Genomic DNA, 20732 nt, shown 5'->3' with positions numbered 1-20732 from the left:
ATACAATGACAGCATATTCCATTCAAACTTTGCTCAATTAGGTTCTTTGTTCTGCTTGTCATTTCAGAAATCTACACCACTTGTGTTTTATAAATGTGACAGTATGGTCATCTTCAGCCACATCGGTATACATCGATTTCCGTAAACTATGCAAAGTAAACAATAAACTCGACCAGACATCTTTAATCTTTCTGAATCTTCGCTTCTGAACCCTCTTGCACAAAAATGTCAGCGACAGTACTCACGCTCATACAAATTCCATTTGAGTCTTTTACCGACTGAACATGTATGTCTATTTGAATATGTGGACTGTCATTCGTTGCTAAAGTCTGTCGACCGATCAAAGATCACATGACGGTCAGCTGTGGAGTAAAGTGCCGTTCTTATCTACCTGTAGCCCGGCATTATTTGTTTAGAGTCAAATCGATGTCATTGTACACTCAAATGTCGCATGCAAGCCAAGTTGTGCAAGAGTTATTGAAATGCTGGTTGAAAAGTTTTAATTTGCCGTCGATATAAATTAAGTTTGTTCACGTTCTTCTGCACGGACGAACGAATTGGTACTAGGATACAAAGTTTGCACCGGACTTCATTTAAATCACATGAGAACGTCCATTCCGATCAAATTTGTTATATTTTAAGTTCGAAACAAACAGCTTTAGTTGTCTATCAATCTATCAGTTGAAATTTTCGTGATTATGAACATTCCCCACAGGACTAAGAATCATCAACCAAGTTAAATTAACTATAGCACCATGGAGGCGCTGTCACGATTATTGCATAATTTTCAGGGTTGCAGGTATGATTGAACGGTAATGCACGCCTTTTTCACTCACACAATCACAAACAAACATCCTAGCCAGTGTACACTGTTTGCAACAGATATAATTTGTACAAAATTTATTAATTTGAATCGTCAGGCACCGTCCATCCTTTGATTTGAAATTTGAGAAATCCTTTGAAATGATATTTAACGATAAATAACAGTGATCTGCGTTCCTCTTGATCTTTACACTGAAATTTGCCAAATCACTGACAATGTTCTTTACTTACATGATTCGGTCACGTGAACTGTACTGACAGAATGATGATTGACGGGTGTGGTTTTGCGCATGAGCATTTCATGATATTTATATCAAACGAACCCGGAGAACTTAACTAATTCAAAAAACCTTTGCAGCCCTTTTTGCATCCACATTATTTGTGGGTTCTGCATGAGGTATACCGTTGAACATGAATCTGACCGAGTCAAATGCTGAAATGGTCTGAATCACTGGTCGATTATGATAAATATGCAAAGGTTTGCAAAACCTATTTTTTAAACTCCAATGAAATCGAGTACTTTCCTTTATGTCCTTATGAGCATTGCTCCAACCTGACATTCTATGGCTGAACACTTGTCAAAAGAGAGCTCAAAAGAAAGCACAAATCTGAAATATTCAAGATGCAATTTATGAGCACACAGTACTAACTCGTATTATGGTGGTTTGTGTTTATTTCAATAAGAAACCCGAATAGAAGGTTCTATTCTTACAATACGACAAAAGAAACATCGTTGTTGCAGATTTAACCCTTTGAACCGGCTCGGAAAAAAATGTCCGTGTGATATTATAGGTCACCAGGGGGGTCGGTTGCAGAGTTAAAATATTGCATGTTGGTAGTTTGACGCCAAGCTTGGTATAGAAATTTGACAAAAGACGGTTGGAAAGTTTTGGCCATTGGCGCTGTACATACTGCAACATAAACGTTTTTAATAACACCATATCAGGCATCCCCTTGGCTACATATTTTGGCATAGGAGCGGCTATGAATCGATCACATTGTATAAGTAGACTGAGAAATGCGATTCGGTCGAAGCACAAATATCATTCCAATCACTATCGTACCAAAAGTGCTGAATCAAGTACAACATTAAAGTAATTCTGGAGTACTGAGACTGGTAACTTTATATATATATATATATATATATATATATATATATATATATATATATATATATATATATATATATAGTTAATATACATTCTCATCACGTAGTTACATCTGTAATGTACCTGTGTAAACAATGGTTGCATGTTGACTATAAGTACTGTCTTTTATCATTAAAAAAGAAATTGTATATTCTTCTCTAGTTTACCATAAGCATGTTCAGGGTTGAAAATTGAAACCTATTCTGATTTTTCAATCTCTATGTTCAGTTACAGGATATCTAGAGGTGAACTTCAGAGGGCTGATGAGCGTTAAACTAAAGTTCCGTAGCAGCCCTCCCCGTGGCATTCTGGGAATGGAAATACATCCGGTACGATGTTCACTTCTGTAGTGATCTCCAATGTCGTATCCGCTGGCCCACGGAAACTAGCCTAAAAACAAACGTGAGAAAAAAAGTTAAATAATCTAACACACCTTTTCCTTTGAGGAAGATGCAAAAGTCGCCAAAGGCAAAGAGTTGTCGGCGTGGGTTTTTACCATCTTACGAGAACATTTCAAAGTTGAATGGGAAACAATAGATATTGTATCACGTTGTCTTTTGCTGCTTACCTGAATGAAGAAAGCGATCCATCCTGTCTTTGGTTTTGGGAATTCACACTTGTATTCTGTGTCACTCTGTAACATAGAATGCGATAAAATTATGCTCTGCCCGTGTCCGCAAGACATACCCTCACGAATTGAAAGAACTTCAACAAGCTGATACGTGTCATTTGTAAAGTGGCGTTCCTCGGCTTATGGATATGAGGGGATCGTATGAGTGTTACTGGTTCACTTTTCTAGAGTAAAGCAGACTTTGAGTCGTCCCCGTTGCTGTTCAGTAATCAAGGTGCTTACAATCGACAACTTGGTGTCAGCTTCAGTTACTGAAGGCATTACGATCCCGGGCCGGTACCTCAACTCAGAGACCGTAAAGGAAGGCACGTAACATTACCACTTTTATGATATATATATTCCACTGTACACGTAATGGTATCAGCATTAATTATGCATTGTGTCATTATGCCGAGTAGGACGTCTGTTTTTGTAATTTCCAACTCTCTGGAACACCTTGTCATTTTAGGGACTTTCTGACGTCCCTGTATGACATTTTACCCATTGTACCTACCAATTTATGTACTTCATACGTTAACCACATGACTGGATGAACCATTGGCTGACCGGTTGTAGGATCCGCAATTAGGAGTCGAAAGTCTCGTCTGCAAGACAAACAGTACATTATACTAAAGTTAAACTAGTGTTGCATTATAGACATTAGACGCCGTTACTGCTTATGGGTTCATTAACGCAATATAGAAACAAATGTCGGTCGATCGGATCGCTCGGTATCGGAAGGTTGCAAATATTTTCAAGTTATCATGATTGAAGAAGAAGAAGCAGGAGAATTCGGTTCTCGCTTCATCAACGCAGCTAGATGATCAGATTGTCCTTACACGCGTTGTGAACGACAGGTTGTTAATTTGAAGGTTTCACTAAATTCACTACTGCGCAGGCGCAGAGCATCCTACCTTTTGCCGTCCATCGTCTTGGCTCTGTAGCACTTCACTGACACCGGGGGAGTATCGGTATTCATTGTAATGCTACCTTGGGTAGCAGTCTGTAAAAGAACAAAGAAAATCGACGACAATAATATTATCAGGCTGTGGGATTGAGAACAGTGTTAACCAAAGACCAGCATAAGCTGTAAATTTACGAACACTGCCATGCAAATTTTTCAGCGGTATCTCCTCAACTTGATGCACATACTTAGGTGTGTGCTATATCATAAAGTAAGGTCAAAAAATATGAGATCAGACAATTATATGTAAATGTTTGTAAAGGTCGAGAAAGAGGACTTAGCTCCGATTCAATCTTATTTTGAAAAGATATTATACACACCTCGCTTCTTACCCACGTCATCTTTGGCAGTTTTTTGTTCTGTCGAAATTTAAAAGATAAAAAGTATATCTATTAGGTCGAACATTTTGTATGGATGAAGATATGCGTGTAGATGACAATAGGCTTCCAATATATAGAGAAGAATTTAATGTAAACCCTTTTAATTCTATGGCAGCCAGTCTGGCGAATGTTCAAGGCGTCTTTCCAATTTTACACGGTGACTAATCTTGCATAAGTTACTCTTCAAACTCGTATTTTTGTTCGCCAGGTACTGCCATGTTACAGCATAGAACGGTAAAAAGTATTTCTTATCACTACTTTGCTGCAGCCATTTATGTAAATTGTGTAAATTACTGAGAGCGACTCATTTGCAATGTTGAGTATCAATATAATATTTGATCATGCATCATACAATACCAAAATGTATAATTGGACCATACCTGTACAACACTAAGGAAGAAAGATCTCAGATTGAGCAATGTAGTGGCATAATGAAGAATCAACGAATGTTCAGCGTTTGGAGTAATTCTACAATAAATGAATGAAATAACCAAATAATAAAATATATGGAGAGATGGATGGATAAATAAAAAAACAACTATATATGATATTGATATCAAATTCACATTCACTTAATTTCGAAAAGTTCTTAGAAATTCTTGCCGCTGAATCTAGTTTTTTTTTCACATTTGCGTTTAATCTATTAAACAAACACAATGCTTAAAGTATACAATATTTTGGTATTTTTGTTGGTGTTTACATCTAACATGGCATTTTATCACCTGAGATAGCTTGGTCCTAGAAGTTGGTCGTAGTAGTAATGCGAGTCGTCAGGCAAGAAGAATTCATCGCCACCGGTTGATATGATCATCTTCGGCATCGTCAGACGATCTTTGTAAGCTGCCATTAATATTACGATTTGAGAATATTACAAGACATGTATTTACAGGTCTCTGTATGTGTACGACCGCTTCTGTATCAAGTCTCGCTCTATGTGAGATTCTATATGAGTCATCAGACACATCTTTGATGAAAGTTTTTGTGTAAATAATTTTGTCATTCTTCAACGGTTTATTTTACATACTCTACTACGGGAATTGATATTGATTATGCAAATGCAGCTCTCTTCATATTACTGCATAACAAAGCTCTCCGTTCTAAGCAATAGAGCGGCAATTGGCATATTGGAAATGACATTACTACAGTAACACCGATTTTCTTATCTTCTGGATTGACATTTACTAACCTAGTGGGTCGACTATGTCCGCCATTTTCTGCGTATTTGGATTGTCAAGAAGTTTAGTGATATCCTCTTCGTAGTAGTCGCTGAATGCAAACGTCCAGCCGCCGTACGCCCGATAGTGATGGTGCAAATTCTGTGTTGGTAAAACGTGGCAGTTTGTGAGATGTGTTTATGAAAATTATAAGAAAGCATTAGCGAAGTATTATACTTGAAATTTCCCGATTGCTAATAATGATCAAATGATCATTTCTTCTAAATGAATGAAGTTTCATCTGAACGATATACATAGATACATACATACATACATACATAGATACATACATACATAGATACATACATACATACATACATACATAGATAGATACATAGATAGATAGATAGATACATACATACATACATACATACATACATACATACATACATACATACATACATACATACATACATACATACATACATACATACATACATACATACATACATACATACATACATACATACATACATACATACATACATACATACATACATACATACATACATATATTACTTACTTACCAATCTATCCAATCTATCTACCAAACCTGACATCCATCACGCTTACTACCGCCATTACATCAAAATCTCGCCTATACTGCCGTTCCAACACTCACCTTGACCAAGTTGAGTTCATCCATAACTATCGGCGCAGCAGCAATAACACGTTTATCAACTGCTGCAGTTGTCCACGTTGTCCAACCTCTCTGCAAATCAAAGTCAACGATTTGATCTGTACTATAATATTGACTAATTGCATGAAAAGATTAAAACAAACAATATTCACATTGAAGAATGGCTATCCTTTATGTTAATCAGACATAAAAGCATACATTTGCTTTATTGATAGGAAGAATTCAGCAATAATATAAATATTAGATCTTACCTTGGATGCCCCAGCAATCATAAATTTTGTGACGTTTGTCTGAGGAGCCTTTTTGTGGCCTACGTCGGCGATGGTATCCATGGCACGGACAGAGGCCTGAAAAAAGAATGATATGATTCTAGTGAAAAATCCCTCCCCACAGTTTGTTTTTGCACAATTTTTACAATTTAAAAACACTCCTTTTAGTGTCCTTTATAAGAATAAAGGCATTGTCCTTGAGCCTTCCACACAGACGTCCTAATCAGAAAAGCATTTGCCTGTTTACTTTTATTCATGGTTTTCATGACACTCAATCACCACATCGAAGCAAACACCACATAGGATAATACAAAAGAGATTCGATACCTTGTTGAAGTTACCAACCCATCATGTAGAATCCAAAGGTTGTACAGTGCTATGTCATTAAATTTTGCATACCGACGTACCTTTGTCATGGGCATGCGCAGAAGCCAATCAGGTTTGGTCGGGTCATCGATGAAATGCCTCCAAGTGTATGCAATGATCCCATCCTCTGTGCGACTTTTGTTCTTTGGATCTCCCTGTGAACGGATTACATTACATGGGTTAGTAATACCAGGCAGAAAACTGGAACACTATGAAAGTTAATCCGTCAGGGACATGAGTTGTGCGTCGCAGACGTTTCATTGATGTTTCTGGCACAGTCACTTGTGGTTTGCTCACAGGGAACTCAGGCTGCTTGTTTGTTTGTTTGTTTGTTTGTTTATGCGTTTGTTTATTTGTTTTGTACAATTATTGCCATATACAATAAAGAACACAGAGTTGTATTTGTGTTCATTTTTGTAAATAATGAATGGTGTTTGTTTGTTTGTTTGTTTCTTTGTCTTCAAGTATAGTTGATTATTGATACTGTGCTTTAAAAACTTTTAATACAATCCCACATAAGAACAGCATACCCCTCTTTTGCCATAAAGAATAACCACTCATGTGTGTCTATCATTCTCTCTAACGAAATACTCTTCCTCTCAATTTTGAGCTACAGACTTGGTTCAACAATAACTGTAAGCATAAAGAAAATCACTGAAAATATATTATAGAGAGGACAACGAATATATGTGACCACTCACCCAAAATCTGATGTGTTCGTTTGGAATTTGCTTCAAGCAAGCGCCAATACTGAAATTCAAAAGTGAAAAAATAAACCGGATTACGAAGTATTCCGACTACGGAAACGAAAATTAGAGTTAATTTAGACGACTACTGTCAACAGATCACCTCACGCTTATTGTTAATTTTATGTTTAAAATGAAATGATATCGATCACGACGTGATGGAAAATTATTGCTCGTTAAAGTGTACATGATCATTCTGGTAAAACATCTACATGACGGTGACTGGGAAGAAACTACGATGACGAAAAGGCTCACCTGCCGGTTCCCACTGCAAATAATGACGTCATCAAAATCTCTTCGTCCTTCAGAGGATCTGGAGGGCTGCATTGTGAAAAATTTAACAAAAACGTAGACTTTGGCACAAGTAAAACTTCATTTAAGAATATTTTGTGAATGGATATCTCTCTGAGTTTTTGTTCTAGTTGATTTTGTGGCGCTTCAAGAATTTTCATCCATGGTTTTTTTTACATGTTTTCATGACATGAGCGAACACATGTACAGTTCTCGAAGTGTTTGGCAATGGACTGTTTTCATAATTAGATACAACTTATGAGAAATCTACATATACGTTCTTTTCAGCATCAAAGATAAGCAACGATTGGTGGTGATAATTCTTTAATATGCAGAATATGACAAAAATATCTCTTCACTTTTAGTTCAAAATACATAACGTATTCATTTGTAAAACTTTTAATTTCTGACACGTACCTGTCCGAGTTGCTGCCGCCGGTAATGTACATAAAAGCTGTATCCAAGATTTTAAGGTTGTGTGGTATTGTGATGGCCATGTAATGGAACCAAATAGATCTATCGACATCATTTTCTAAAAATTAAAAGATTCAGAGTTAAATACAATTTAACTATAAAATAACTACGAATATCTCCCCAAAAGTTCACGATTTTGGTCTGAATTTATTTTCTTTTTGATTCGGAATACATGAAAAAAATATGGACGAAAGTGTGTTTTTGTTTCGATCCAGTTGGGAGGATCGGTATTCCAGCTTTTCGTCATCTGATTATCACAAGGTCCCTGAAAACAGTAATTTATTTAATGACTGCAGTTGCCTGCTTTTATTTTTACATTTGTATGCTTTGTCCAGCCGTTGACAGCACAGTTGAATTTTACAAACTAATCACGCAATCTTCGCGTCGCTCACAACCGCAACTGTTATCAATGAATGAACCTGACCTTTGAAGTCTTTGGTACAGTGCGTACGTTCCACCAAGTTAATGTACAAACTTCAACGAGGAACGGCAAGACATGCTGGTCAACCTACTTTTTGTTGATGCTAATATTGTTGGTTTCCACAAACATTGAACCTGAATTTCAGAATTTAGAGATCACTGCCTTTATTTGCATGGACATGAGAAATGCGCAACAAAGTAACAGTTTTGCAAAGCGTTGAGTTTCAAAACAAATAAACGAGACTAATCGAACAGGTTCACTACGTCACAGACACACCCCCTCTGAGAGATGTCTATTTTCCTGCACTGTAGACAGACAATTAATTTACTGAAATAAAACTATATTGGCATTGGAAAACCAGTTCGACGAGTTTGTAGTCTGTGTAATTTGCTTCAACTCCCAACAAAGATAATATTTCTCGAGCAGAAAACTGGTGGATGCCGATATGGCGAACGTCAGATCTTAAGCCGAACTGGCCTGTTGCATTGCTGCATATCGAAGTCTATGCTTGCTTTGGGGCGGTGAGGACACTCCCCCTTAAAACCTTATCACGTGAGATCAAAATTCGACAGTTGCCGACATCGCTTGCTTCCATCAAAATACATTTGTTTCAAAACCTATATCAGGTTAAAACAGCCGTACGCCGGTTGTGTCAGCAGAGAAAGCGAAAGTTACATGTCATAATATTTCCTGTCATTGAATATATTGTCTGATCAATCTTTACTGTAACATAAATATGCTGATGAAGACCAATAAACGACTTACATAATCACGCAGGTCATAAATTCATCGTGCTTACCTGTCAGCCATTTTTGTGACGTCATATTTACAATGTACACGGTATATTCATTTTCGAGTACTTTTTTCTCACTGAGTATTTCATACTTGTAGTGTGGGTCTGGTCGATTCACGTAGTCATCCAATGGCGTAGACAGGACACACGTCAGTGCGCATGCGATAGCAGCACAGATCGCGAACGCTGGCTTCCACATGACTCGGTTTTGTGGTACCAATTGTGCTGTTTCTGGAGCTCGATTTCGAGCCTGGTGCCTTGATCGAGTTTCCCGAATGCTTCACCGTCTCCTCTTGACGGTCCGGGCGACGCTGCAAGCTCGGCGGTCAGGTGACGGTTTGGCTGTCACACCGTCAAACCAAAGTTCGATTTATATCGGGATGACACTTAGACAAATATGACCTGCTTGCTCCAAATCGACCCAACGTTGGCTCCAAAGTTCAATGAAGGAACTCGCAGCACTGGATCAAGGATTCACGACCTTCGGATTAAGTCCAGTGGTCACAGCAATGGCTGTAATGGAAATATGACCTACAGACTTTCGCATGTTTAACACGTCCCGATTTAGCACTGCAGAGAAGTACATTCGCAGAATTCGTGACAGGCCGCTATAATCAAAATCTGACAGGATCTGTCATAAACACGGAAATGTTAAGTTGATTACTCTGGACCAACTCAACACTTCCGCGTTTGTTTGTTTTGGTGTTTTTTTTGAAGTCACGTGACTATGTCTAGTATGACTTCCTCAAAACCCCAACTGACTCACGATTTTAAAAGAGGATACAGGAACGATTATTTGCCCAGCTTCATGGACTTAAATGACCGACTACTCGTGTACAGTGAGTACAGAGAAGGGTTAAAGGTCAACAAAGAAATACAATAGCCACGTAGAGTGGCTGCAGCCTCTGGTCCAGAGTCGCGGTGTATTCTGACCAACTTGAGTACGACAGAACCCCGCCCAACTATTGTATATCGACTCTCTAGTCCTGCATTCGATTATCTTGATATTTTAACCTGACGGGTTAAAATAGTTACCCTGTTTGAATCTAGGGAATTGCTTTTTTGTTGTTGTTGTCATTCTTTTGTAACGGAGTTGTTTTCTCTGCGTTGCTCTCTTTGTTTGTTGGCGAGTTTGGTTATTGACAATATAATCACGAACATCAATAGATGTTGCAGTCTGCCAGTTAGTTTGTCCCTTCGCAGATTAAAGAGAATTGTGACATAGGAGTGCAAAATTTTGTTGACAACCGATACGATTGAGCTGCTGGTTGAACTTTATTATTTTTGTTTATTTATCTGTTCATTTTAGATTACCGTTTGTCCCGAGCCTAGGGCTCACAGTCGAGATAATTGTTGGAGATTCAAGTCCGCTTCATTCTGCTGCTGAGGCTATGTTCATTGGGGCGCAAAAATAGGATCTGCGGCGTAGTGTTCACACTCATCAACGAATGTGTGGGCGCCCTCTTGGTACTTGCTTATTTCTCCTACTTCGCAACCCTTGCACCCTGTGACACCACGATAAAGCCCCGATTTGATTTTTTGAAACTCAAGTGACCCCGTAACTCTGTACTGGCTTGACGCCCCCGGTATTCACAGTCTTTTGTGAACGGATACTACAGGACAAGCAAGTTTCTCTACAGCAGTTCACATGCTGAGAGTTTTTGCATCTATACTCATGCAGTTCACTTTTTTGTTCTCAGGATAATTTTCGACTGTAGGGTCGAAGGAGGGTTTCTAGCTACGAAGCAACTGGAGATTCATGATATACTTAGGAAGATTTTTAAAATCACTTTTATTCATTTTATATAACCGACATTAACAAAGATTTACTGTACGAGAATCGGTTCTAAGTGCAATGTTTTACATCAAATTACTGACTTAACGATAGCCGTGAAAATAATGAGTTACCAATAATCACTTTATTTCAGGTTTGTCAAAAAAAGGTTAAGTTACGACAAAAGCGACGTACTCCTGCGTTGTGATCTGTTGAAAAACAAAAAAAAAATCCAAAAACACTTGACTCTGTATGTGATCTAATACAGTAAAAAGAGCTATATTGTAAACCTCTATTACATGTAAACGATGGAATTTTATTGCGGCTAATGAATTTTAGCAAGCTTAACATGAGAAAGTTAATTCTTCCTAGCTTTAAACTAGACTTCCATAACAACCCTTTCCTTGGCAATCGGGGAAAGGAAATACGTCGGGAATGATGTTGACCTCGGTTGTAAATTCAAGCACCGTGTCCTTGACTCCCGGAAATGTTGCCTGGAAAGAAAGATAGCAGAAACTTTGTAATTTCTAGGTTAAAAGTAGGTTAAAAATGGGTTATGCAAAAGAACATTTAGAGAAACCAGCTGTCTGAAAATGTTTATTCTCAATGTGGGTGTTATTTTCAATATCATTGTCAAATAATTTATTTTGAAGGGCATGACATTGACTAAACTCGTCTCTACAGAGTTTGATAGTTTAACCCATTCTTCTCTCGGCCAGTTTTACAAGCACGATGTGTTCAACAATGCTGAGCGGATATCTGTCCCACTCTTGACGGTGAAGTTATTGATCAATAACAATGCATTATTCGATGAGTACCAGTAGTGGCTTTGCAAGAGGGCGAGCTAGGGTTGTAAAGAGTCAGCAATGCCAAAATGAAAAAAAGAAGATTACCAGGATGTAGAAACCGATCCAACCCTTGTCAGGTTTGTCAAACTCAACGTGATAGACGCCCTCACTCTGTAGATAGCGGAAGACAGAAAAGACAGTGTTTTAATTCATATAGAATGTCTATGGTGAATTACACAATCAGAAGCAACCATTGGGCCCATTTAGACACTCCAGTATCACTATAATCTTGACCACGTACACTTTGTTGCAATAAAATACCTCGCATTTACTGATCACCGAAGACTGATTGTATATCACGGTTCATTATTTTACGAACACAAGGCAAATAAGACAGATTCATTACGTGCATGGAAAAACACTTTCTAATTTCTCTTTCCCTCTATATTCCGAAAATCCGGAAAGCTTTCAAAATGAAAGAGAACGTACATTTGATTTTGCTGCGTTGGTGCACTTTGACTTTTGCCTCAATATTTATAATTTCTATTGATTCATAACTCACTGGATTTTGTACAGAGAACGGTAACCATGGTATCGCCTGTGGTCCAGGTTGGCCAGTCGTTGTATCGATTCCCACCAACCGGAAGTCCCTCCTAGAGAGTACAGAGCATGCAGAAAGTCATGAAATGATTTCATATGAATTCTTAATGGCTGACTAAGGAATAATATATAGTTGATTACAAGAAATTTCACTTCAACAGTCACGTCAATAATTTGATACTTTAGATATGACCAATATTGTGTATTTATGTCAAGACAAACAATACAGGGCGAAGCATAAAACTTTGCATATGAAGATAACATGCTGGTCCTACCTTCTGTCGCCCAAAGTCTTGGCTCTGTAACACGTCACTGTCAAGGGCTTGGTGTCTGTGTACATAGTTATGCTGCCAGTCGTGTCCGTCTTTAAAGAACAGATATGTACATTCAACAGTTAACGGTTTTGACCATGTAGCTATGGACGAGCTTTCATGACAAGGTTATTTTTGGTGACAAGATATTAGCTTTACAGCGTTAAAGTATTGAAAAGATGTTAGCTTAGCCGAGGACAGAAGTTTCGTTGGATAAGAATTTTGTAAGCATGTGTTCAAAGTGTTTTCTGATAGAAATGTGCTTCTCCTTTGTCGAAATTATCGGAATTACTGTTCGCTAACCTGTGAATGTGTCTTATCTATCAATTCTTGATCACTTAAATTTAAGGAAATTCAAACCTCTTTACGTTCCCATGTCATCTTCGGCAGCTTCATTTTCTACAATGTAAGTACAGATATGGAAGTTAGACATGTTCAAATGATATTTTAGTAAAAAGTGCCTAGAAAAACAAGAATTTCTTTGGTTGCTGTAGGCAGTGTGTAAATATAACTTGGTTTTCAGTTTAAACTCGACTACAAAATCTTCTCTATACAGGACAGAAGGATAGCTTCATGAATAATATGGAACCGTGTCGTGACTGTTTTTAGTTTTCATCAGCAACATATAAACGTGTGACATTCTCTCTTCACAATGTTGACAGCGAAGATGCCGCCAGAGTGCAAATGATAGGTTGCACATTGTTATATATCACAAGTTCTGTACAACCCCCATCATGAAATGGCTGAAGTACGCAAATGTAAGGTTGCAAAACCCGCCCTGGGATCTGTAACTCACGTTGTAGATAGCTAAGAAGAATCCTCTCATAGCGAAGAGATCATCGACGTAATGCCCGGTTTGGCTGTGTTCCGAGTTTGGCGTTATCCTGCAGTTTGTGAAGAAATAACAGTATTACTCATGTACTCACCCAGTGTTGCAGTATTTACCATGTATTGTAAAACGTCAACAAGACTGACATACCTTTTAGAGGTTCCAAAAATCTAACTACAGGTCCATTCTTGCATGTACAGCACATGTTCATAACATTGCGGCTTGTTATTCAGAAATCCGACTTTACTCTGTCTGTTTCAATTATACTATGTGAAAATACACAGGGTTTATGTTCAAATTTGTTACATTTTGTTGAAGGAGAGATTGTGGTTTTATGAACCAATCTGGTTAGTTGCAGTTATTTCAGTATGTTTCTGAGCTGTCACTTACTTAAGATATGTTGGTCCCTTCATATCGTTGTAATAATAGTGAGAATCGTCTGGCAGGAAGAATTCATCTCCGGATGCGGTGACGACGAGCTTTGGCATGGTGAGTCTATCCCTGTAAGCTGTGAAGAAAACAGAGATAATGAGACAGTAGCTATAATTCTTGGTGTAAAATCAATGCCATTTTACCGTCGGGCAGAAAAATATTACGCCATCCTTCTTCTGAAATATAGAGTTTTGTCTTGCATGGATGTCGGTCGGGGTTCTAAGAAGACGGCATTTTAACAACTTTTCAAAGTATGTTGAAAGGTACTTTTTTATGATAACAAGGCATATCGGCGATTACAGAGCTATGAACAACAGATGTTGTTGGAAAACACAGGAACGACCAGGATGACAAAGAGGTCAGTTGGTTAACAAGAAGAAACAATGCGAAAAACGTCAGGCTTTTAAAAACAAAGTGTCAGTTACTTCAATGTTGAGCAGCAGTTGAAACACTTCGTTCGAACCACCTGTTGATTTCTAGAAACCATTTCCGTCGTCTGCATGTTCATCTGATTGACACCTGAAGCGCACGTATCTCAAAAGCCCGAAAGACAGCCATAGCATAATTACTAAACATATCGTTGAGTTCCGTGTGTCAGATAGACTTTAAACGGTCTTGGAACCATGACTTCCGTGAAAATGCGAAATCTTTGGGGCAGAAATAATATTGGTGAGCAAGGAAGGTCGTTCTCATGGTAACCGAGGTCAGAGTGTAGGTACGGTGTGTATATTGTTTCGACGTTCTGAACTATGTGAAATTGTGTTTCTCAGTGATAACAAGGCACACTTGAAGCTGGGCAAATCTCACCGTATGGGTCGACAATGTCGGCTAATTGCTGTGTTATTGGATTGTCAAGATGCAGAGTAACGTCTTCTTCGTAATAATCTTCGAAGGCGAACGTCCAGCCTCCAAGTGAACGGTAGTGATGATGCAGATTCTGTAGTCAGCGCAAAGGAAGAATATAAATGGAGAATGCTCTATTTATTCAAACAATTATCCTCGGCCGAATGCGCATACCTAAATATTTCATCTTTGTGCTGGGTAACATCTCACTCAAGCTGTACTCTGATGTTTCAAATCATTGATAGTAACTTTTCCGCAAAGAACGTTATTTAACAAAGTAATTATTCACTGACGTTATATATAACCTTTTCTGACACTCCTCCTCGGTCAATTCTTTCACTTTATTCATTCATCAATCAAACTATTAATCATTTTTGTTGACATATACACATGCTCGTTGCTCTGTTGGTTAAGTCAAAATGAAAACAATAAACGAAAACGAAAGTGTTGAATATATGTTCATATTATATAAATGCCACTGTCGTGTTTTAGCAATATCTCTGTACCTTGACAAAATTCAAACAATCCAGCACTATTGGCGCAATTCCAAAGACTCTCTTATCAACGGCGGCTGTTGTCCAAGTCGTCCATCCACGCTGCAAGAATCAGAGGGAAAGGAGTTTACATTATTCCAAAAGAATTACAACCATATCGTGTTCTACAATCACAATCTTAAAGATACCTATCTGCGTATGTAGGTATTGAGGCACACCGGCAGGGACACTTCGACATAAGTACTGATAGTCACTGTTATGTCATAAAAAAACTTAACCGCTTACATAAAAGCGGACATATGTGAAGATATTGTCTGGATAAAAATTTAGACGTCTTACCTTTGAACCGCCAGCAATCATGTACTTTTGAAGATCAGTCTCGGGGCGGACTTTCTTGGCAAAGTCAGTGATTGTGTCCATGGCACGAACCACTGCCTGTTGTGAGAAGATCGGATAAAGTGTGGATTGAAAGGAATGGAAGACAACCAGCGTTGAAGATTTTACTGTATGCACAAAACTTGCAGCTTAAAATTCGAAAGTAGCTATGAAACCGGGCAGGAAGCTATGAAAGCTCACTATTATTTAGTTGACTAATCACTTGCCTTTTATTCTCCAGTAACTGGTGATTTGTGTGACCAAATACATAACTGTTGCACGTTGGGCATCTTAGGAAACTTCGCAAGGAAGGTCTATATTCAAACTTAATAATCACGTGACCAAGCACTGCGTGCGTGCAAGGAGGACAAAAAAGCTGGCATTGTCTAATAACGACCATATTACCTTTGTCATTGGAAGCCGGAGAAGATACTCAGGCTGTGATGGATCGTCGATGAAATGTTTCCAAGTGTATGCTATGATTCCATCCTCAGAACGAGATTTCTTCTTGGGATCTTCCTGCAATGAAATAATGTCTGTTTGTTAGGCTTCCTCTAAATATCACATTACGTCACTACTTTTATTGTACTAATTCCATTTAAAGAATTAAGCTTTAGAGTGTTATTTTTAATCTTAAATCAGAAGTTGAATATAAGTGCATTTTCTTTGTCTGCCGCCCTAGTGTTTGTCAAATTGACAAGTCTTTTCTGTTACTTACGTAGAAGGTGATGCGCTGGTTTGGTATTTGACGGAGACATGCGCCGATGCTGTAAAAGAGCAAATGAAGTGATCTTGAACGTGAAAATTTACGACGCACAGCGGTGCGGCGAGATCTTTCTTTGTATATGCAATGATATTAGTTGATGCAATTCGCAATCTGTCAGCCGAGTAACTTCACGTCACCGGATAAATGCCAAATTTAAAGAGTGGTAGTTCAAGAAGCACATGTTATAACATGGTGCTGTGCAGACAACATCACAGTTAAAAGTGCTGTACCTTCCAGTACAGGTAAAACAAGTTAATGACGCTATCAATGCGATATTGACCATGAATGAGACAAATATATTGATGTGTTATGATACAGACATTTAAACAGATATAGTCGTTGTGACAATTAGTGTACAGTCCATGTAAACAAAAATGCAACACAAATTAAGATTAGTCGCTTGTATCCTGAGGTAGCTTGGAATAATATCGTTAACGTCCTTGATTAGTTTTGTTTTGCTTTGTTTAAACTAATCTTGGTACTTCTTTGCTTGTAACACGTATGGCAGCGCATTGCAACCCATCTGCCGGTACCATACCTTCCAGTGCCCACAGCAAACATTGAACTCATCAGAACATCCTTATCAGAAGTCGGATCTGGAGGACTGGAAAGATACAAGGGTATTTTTTTTAATCCAATGTCCAAGAAATTGTTACTGAGATTATTTGTAAATTACACACGTTTAAGTCTTGGGTGGTATTATTGGTTGAATTTGTTGACAAATAAACTTGTATCAAATAATTATTTTCTTCATTTCGACAGGTTTTCTTTGACAGTGAAAAAGGAGGTATGCGCAAACATTATCGCAGCAGTTGGAATGGTCCAGTATTTAAATGTTAGGTTACTGCAAATCAAAAAGCACCGTCGTCTTGTGTCAAAGCTTCACTGACAACCTTCACAAAGCCGTGCTATGTGTCGCATTATGACTTACACAGTGCCAGGACCATTGCTACCTCCAGTGACGTAAATAAATGACGCATCGGTGATGGTGAGACGATCAGGAATTGTTACGAAGAGAAAGTGGTACCAGATGGAACGATCGACAATGCTCTCTGTTGGATACATCGACAGGTGGTCAAAAATACATGTCGTAAAATAAGGTCGAAGAACTACTAGCTAGACTAACATACTTTCAAACTAAATAAATCTGTTTAATTCTCTTCACGGAAGTTTGCAAACTAATTATACTATGACATGTATGTTTCCCATGATTGTGCTATCATTGTCGACTATCATTATTATTCTTGAAATTGAGCTTCGTGACTTTGAAAGATAAAGGTCACCAGTTGTGCATCATGGGATATTTTGGACATTACCCCGGAGGTCATCAAAGTAAACAACCCCTGTACGCAGACGACAATTCACTGTCTTGCACAGATAAATTTCAACTGTTCAATTGGAAATAATATTAAACTGCGTGCATTTTGCTTACACATATATAATAAAAACATACGCTGAAACGTTGTAAAATCATGACATTTGCATGCTAACTTTACAATTCCTTAATATTCGCAAAAAATCAGCTCTATTTGATGCCTGCATATGGAACAATCCTGCTTTTAAACGATTCTGTTATATTACTTCTGATTCCAAATTTCTACAGGAAAGATTCCCCACAAATTGTGACCAAGGCCAACCAAGATGCAATAACTTTCTCAATCTCGGTGGCAATTACTTCTTACCTACCATTTAGCCATTTCTGTGACGTCATATTAAGTACATACACCGTGTAACTATCTGGTATACGGACTGTATAGTCGGTAAGGATTGTGTATTCATAGTGAGGATCGTACTTCTTGACGTAGTCATCGAGAGGCGTTGCGAGGACCAAGGCGGTCGCCGAGCAAAGGATCACCAACGCCGCTAAAACTTTCATCATTGCTCCGTAGTATACCTGTACGTCTGTTGAGACGGACAACTCCCCCTAAACTGAGTTGGTTATCAACCAGGTCTAAGTTTGATCAGCAACTTATTTTATCCAAGTCAGTACATGTACTCAACGTTAGGTCATGACCTGTAAGGTGGGTCATCCTCTATCTGATGGACATAGGCGTAGAAGCGGTCAACAAGGCAGGGGCATCGCACTTATTTCGGGATGGCTGGACTAGAGGCCGATCAACGTCCACCAATTATTATTCTGTCTTCTATTTCAGTCTAAGTAAATGTAGTTTGTGATTATTGTTCATACATACATACATACATACATACATACATACATACATACATACATACATACATACATACATACATACATACATACATACATACATACATACATACATACATACATGTATGACAGGCATGATCGTATGCCATTGAAATACTGCTGTTCAATAAAAAAGAGGCCATGTGCTACAGAGCTTTGAAATTAATCATTACATTCTAAAACAATAATTTTTGCAAAATACATGAAATCAGTCACGCTCTAACTCATCTGTTGCTATCAGTACTATTTTTCATATGCATTCATTCGGTAAAGGTACTTCTATCAGTTTGACATTAGAGCATTTGCAGGCAGCCACGGATCATATTGTGTCAGCTGAACTGGGAGTTTGAAATGATGGACATTTTTTTAAAATCTCTATACTGCGACAGTTGTTACTATGTTGTCATATAATGTTTCTTTGGTCAAACTATCAGTCACTTTCCGAAATCAACATCTCCTTTACAACTTTGGATAAAATCGTAACTAAATATGACAGTCACTGAAACCAGTGTCACAACAAGCGCTGATATGTCTAGCGACAATTATGAGGGCGCTATTTATCTTGTTTGAGTTCTGGGAGGAGCTGGGAAAATGCGCGGTGGAAATCAGCCGCTAAAACTGTGTGGTGTACGGTATACCGGTATTTTTTCTTCAAGTCCTTGTTTGTGATGTCGAAGCAGCTGTCAGGTATGAAACAGTTTGACACGAACAGAATTCGTCGGTTGTTTAGTCAGAACAAACACTGATCTCGACTTTGTGAATTACAAGGTACGTTCTATGAGTTCAGAATGCGCTTTTAATGTTAATTAAAAGACTGCGATGGCTTTTATTTTGATTGTTATTCCAAATTTTGTGTTACTTTACGGATTGTACGCGTATTTAATTACTTTCTTGAGTACCCTCTTATGACCTTCTTAAACTTCTAAAAACCACTCGCGATTCTTGAAGTACATTTGCGAAGATATTATTCGACTATATATTTCCCGTCACTCTACCTGCACATCAAAATATAGGTGTCCTGTTCAGGAGTTCGTTCGTCGTGGTTTGCGATGTTTACACTAAATGCGTGTATGTACAGATACCGTGCATAATATTTTAATGGTATCCTTAAAATCCAAGCACTCACTCTCCGTGAGCGATAAGTCTCATGATCCGGGATAACTTCTCCTTAAGGATGATTCCAAGTGAATACTTTGAATGATGTTTTGAAATCGATGAAAACCCCGAAGGGTTAATCATACGTCTGCAACTTTCAGGACCCAGTGGTAGATTAAAGGTTGCCCTCCGAGAACATCGAAACTCAACTGAAGTGTGTCCCGGGGCGTATAAGAACCTCGCCTCGTCCAAGTGACTGCGAATCCTCTGTGATGAATCACAGCTTTATTTAATCATACGAAACACAATGAGTAAGTTTAATCACCATGTACAACAACCATTCATTCACCTCGAGAGACCTTGAGGTCATGTTTGCGGGATTATCCATGACCCGAATAACCATACGTGAAACGTCATCGCTGGGTTGATTCCCCAGGAGATCACAGGTTTGAGTTGAATGCAGTAAATAAGTGTACAGAAAACGCCAACTGAGTGATGCAAGGGCCAATAGCAGTAACTTGTGATTTTTTTCACTATTTTTGTTTTTTATGTTGAATCGGAAGTTTTTGCTACTCCCAAAAGCATGTTCAGTCACTTGTAATTTAGCTCGACAACAACGCCTCTATACGTTCGTGCAGAATGCACCGTTGAATTGCCGTTTACATTCTAAAAAGAATCCGGACCAAAATTTACTTGTCAACGATCGTATACAGGTTGAGTTGAAAAGATAAGTACAATGTTTCAATCTATGAGTTGAACAAGAAAAGTAGTTTAAATTAAAAACAAAAATAGTAAAAAACTCATCTAAGGGGGCATTCTTTTTTTACGGGGAGGGGCAAATCGATAGAAATCAGGGGAGGTTAACTTTTACAAAACTGTTTTTTTGGGGGGGGGACTAATTTTTCAATCAATAGTTGGAGCGGGTCAAATTTTACGAAGGTTTTGTAAGGAGTTATGGCAAAATAACTACATAATTGACCGAAAAAAAATGTATATAACCGAATACGAACATGGCTTTATTCTGTCTGAACAGGTGGCAACAAGTGTAGAAAAGAGTACTTTTGTTCACAAAATATAGAAT

The 20732-nt window shown here is 38.2% G+C and overlaps 2 protein-coding genes across 2 annotated transcripts; both read right to left on the bottom strand.

Moving 5' to 3' along the window:
* Window positions 1-1468: 1468 nt before the first annotated feature.
* On the bottom strand, window positions 1469-9913 carry LOC139151826 (autocrine proliferation repressor protein A-like). Its single transcript, XM_070724826.1, has 15 exons — window positions 9145-9913; window positions 7868-7982; window positions 7415-7480; window positions 7115-7163; window positions 6455-6568; window positions 6030-6125; window positions 5761-5850; window positions 5111-5240; window positions 4647-4764; window positions 4305-4392; window positions 3865-3903; window positions 3495-3583; window positions 3095-3185; window positions 2539-2604; window positions 1469-2360 (listed from the first exon to the last, which is right to left on the bottom strand). Exons 1-15 carry the CDS (start codon window positions 9335-9337, stop codon window positions 2241-2243), a joined length of 1464 nt encoding a protein of 487 aa, XP_070580927.1. The 5' UTR covers window positions 9338-9913; the 3' UTR covers window positions 1469-2240.
* A 990-nt stretch (window positions 9914-10903) lies between these two features.
* Window positions 10904-18304, bottom strand: LOC139152385 (autocrine proliferation repressor protein A-like). The gene is made up of 15 exons (XM_070725512.1): window positions 18037-18304; window positions 17282-17402; window positions 16889-16954; window positions 16303-16351; window positions 15990-16103; window positions 15549-15644; window positions 15222-15311; window positions 14680-14809; window positions 13831-13948; window positions 13408-13495; window positions 12972-13010; window positions 12576-12664; window positions 12263-12353; window positions 11806-11871; window positions 10904-11406 (listed from the first exon to the last, which is right to left on the bottom strand). Exons 1-15 carry the CDS (start codon window positions 18227-18229, stop codon window positions 11287-11289), a joined length of 1470 nt encoding a protein of 489 aa, XP_070581613.1. The 5' UTR covers window positions 18230-18304; the 3' UTR covers window positions 10904-11286.
* Window positions 18305-20732: the final 2428 nt, after the last annotated feature.

Source organism: Ptychodera flava, chromosome 15 (assembly GCF_041260155.1).
Source record: "Ptychodera flava strain L36383 chromosome 15, AS_Pfla_20210202, whole genome shotgun sequence".
Classification (NCBI taxonomy): Eukaryota; Metazoa; Hemichordata; class Enteropneusta; family Ptychoderidae; genus Ptychodera; species Ptychodera flava.
This window is presented reverse-complemented; position numbering and strand designations above follow the sequence as displayed.